The 2,551-nt window shown below is 32.1% G+C and overlaps 1 protein-coding gene across 1 annotated transcript; it reads right to left on the bottom strand.

Moving 5' to 3' along the window:
- Positions 1–384: 384 nt before the first annotated feature.
- Positions 385–1,834, bottom strand: LOC104220832 (calmodulin-like). Its single transcript, XM_009771792.2, has 4 exons — positions 1,651–1,834; positions 1,314–1,471; positions 871–948; positions 385–678 (listed from the first exon to the last, which is right to left on the bottom strand). The coding sequence occupies exons 1-4, from the start codon at positions 1,724–1,726 to the stop codon at positions 547–549; spliced, it is 444 nt and encodes a 147-aa protein (XP_009770094.1). The 5' UTR covers positions 1,727–1,834; the 3' UTR covers positions 385–546.
- Between the last annotated feature and the right edge of the window lie 717 nt (positions 1,835–2,551).

Here is a 2,551-nt window from a genome sequence, read left to right on the forward strand (position 1 = left end):
TTTGCCCCACCGGAAAATCGAGGTACTCATTAGCCCCGGTTTTACCCGTATACATTAGGGTTCAACATCTAATACGCTTCAACTTTGAAATTCATTTTCTTGGAAGTAAATTTCTTTAAGGAGGATAAAAAGAGGGAGAATTGATACAACTTGTAGGTTTTTGTTTAATATTTATTTTTGGAAAATTTCCAGGAAAATCTGTAGCCACTGTGCATTGGGTAATTCTGCTCACTGTACAATAGTTAACTAATATTTAAATACGTGTATTAGTTAAACATAATACTAAATGGTATTATTATTTCCGTTTGTGTTGCCTGTGACTCCACATGAAGAAAACGAAAACTACATAATTATGTAGGGAACCAGACAAATATATAAGTGCATTGCAAGAAGCTTATTTATTTGTATTAGAAGGCCGTATGTGAACGACGAGAATTAACAAGGTACATCTATAGAAAGATGTTTAATTTATCTGTAAGTAGTCCTAAAGAATAGAAGAGAAGAATTGTACAAAAAATAAAAATAAAAAGATGAAGAGCAAGAAAATCAAATAATCATGATCTTAACAAATTCCTCATAGCTAACAAGACCATCTCCATCAAGATCTGCCTCTCTGATCATCTGTTGGGCTTCTTCATCTGTCAATCTTTCTCCCAAATTCATCATCACATTTCTTAACTGCATTTACAATCACGACCAACAATTTCATTATTAAAATATGTTTCAACGCAGCTAAAGTCAAAAACCCTATAGCTTGTCTACGTATTTTATTTATGGTCTTCTTCCTTTTGAGACAGAAAGTTAAGGTCTTTGATCAAGAGGTAATTAGGGAAAGAAATCAATGAAATATATTAAGAGTGTAAGTATTACCTCATTAGCAGAAATAAATCCATCTTGATCTCGATCAAATACTTTGAATGCTTCTTTTAGCTCCTCTGATACGTTGTCCTGCACAATAGTAGTATTTAAGTATATGAGTTTAACTTCTATATAATGTCACCTAAAACTTAACTACAGATATTGGATTATCATTGCATTTAAGTTGATTCCTCTACAAACTTAAATATATTGGGGGCCTAAACAGATGCAGAGACATATTGAAGTTTATGGGTTCTGAATTTGCCATCAAATTCATACATCGCCATAGTTCTTGGGTTCATAATTAAATGCTTATACATATTTAATAGATTTCTTAGTACAAATACAACTTCCAAGCAAAAGTTACTGAGCTCGAACGAACCCGTAACTAATACTCTTCCTTCGCCCCTGTGCCTATAATCTAGATATCAGAATAATCACTTAATTATAATTACCTTGAGCTTTCTAGCCATGATATTTAAGAAATCTTCAAAATCAATGGTGCCATCACCATCAGGATCCACTTCGTTTACCATTTCTTGAATCTCTTCTTTGGTTGGATGTTCATTTAAAGATTGGATTACTGCCGCAAGTTCCTCCATTCTTATCACCCCTTTATTATTTCCATTCAAACAACACAAACTTTAGATTTCATGAGCAATATGTACAAAATAAAAAACCATAATCTGAAGGATTTATTATAACTATTGGTACAAGGAGACAATCGAGTTATATTATTACTTTTAGCAAAATCCTTTGATATACTATATGTACAAGAAATGCTAAACGTACCATCACAATCCTTGTCGATAACCCAGAAGGCTTCACGAAGCTCAGAAATTTGGTCTTCTGACAATGCATCAGCCATGGCTAATTGCTCTAAATCTTAATTTGAAGCAAAATAGAACAACTCTTTAATTTGAAGAAGTAAGAGAAGAATTGGACACGATACACATATGCCAAACTTTGTCCTGCTTTTAAAAGGGTGTAATTACGACATTTTCCACAAAAAGTAAATTGTAGAAAGTCAGATAAACAGACACGCTTGAGGAAAAAATGGAATTAAAATTATATTCAACATTCAAGGATTGAAGCTTCTATGAGATTTGAGTCCAAATATTCAATAGTCAAGAATTGAATATTAAATAGAGGGGACACCAGCAAAGACTTGACACTATCATATTAGAATGGCCAGGGCTACAGCCTTTCATTCTCGTCAATTGAACCTTGACTTTTTAATTCTTGACTATGGGTTTGATTGTGATGGTTAGTTATGAGTAATTATGACTCAAGAAATAAGTAATACATACTCCAATTTTATTTCAGTCAAACTATTGATTAGAAGTATATATGCAAAACGCTGTGCAGTAGAAATACTCACCACTCGGAGATGATTCTCCACTTTTTGATTAAGTCATTCGCATGCACTTAGGAAATATTCAAAGTTCAACATGCAAAATCGTTATCAATATTATTCTCCTATATGAGAGTCAACAATATTTTTTAATTATTGTTTCCTTTCTGAAACGCCACAAAAAAGTGTCCAAAAGATAATGGATTTCGAAAAAATTCTTTTCGAGATTAATAATTTGTGTTTGACCAATTCGTTTGAGAAATATTTTTTTCGATAGTTGATAACAAATTATGTTTAGCCAATCTTTTCAAAAAGTATTTTTGACTGTGAAAATACAAA

Source organism: Nicotiana sylvestris, chromosome 1 (assembly GCF_000393655.2).
Source record: "Nicotiana sylvestris chromosome 1, ASM39365v2, whole genome shotgun sequence".
Lineage (NCBI taxonomy): Eukaryota > Viridiplantae > Streptophyta > Magnoliopsida > Solanales > Solanaceae > Nicotiana > Nicotiana sylvestris.

Coding starts and splice junctions, on each gene's coding strand:
- LOC104220832 (XM_009771792.2), bottom strand. CDS start 1,726: ATGGCTGATGCATTGTCAGAAGACCAAATTTCTGAGCTTCGTGAAGCC. Junction 1,472..1,650: donor TATCGACAAGGATTGTGATG/GTACGTTTAGCA, acceptor GAAATAATAAAG/GGGTGATAAGAATGGAGGAA. Junction 679..870: donor GATTTATTTCTGCTAATGAG/GTAATACTTACA, acceptor TTGTAAATGCAG/TTAAGAAATGTGATGATGAA.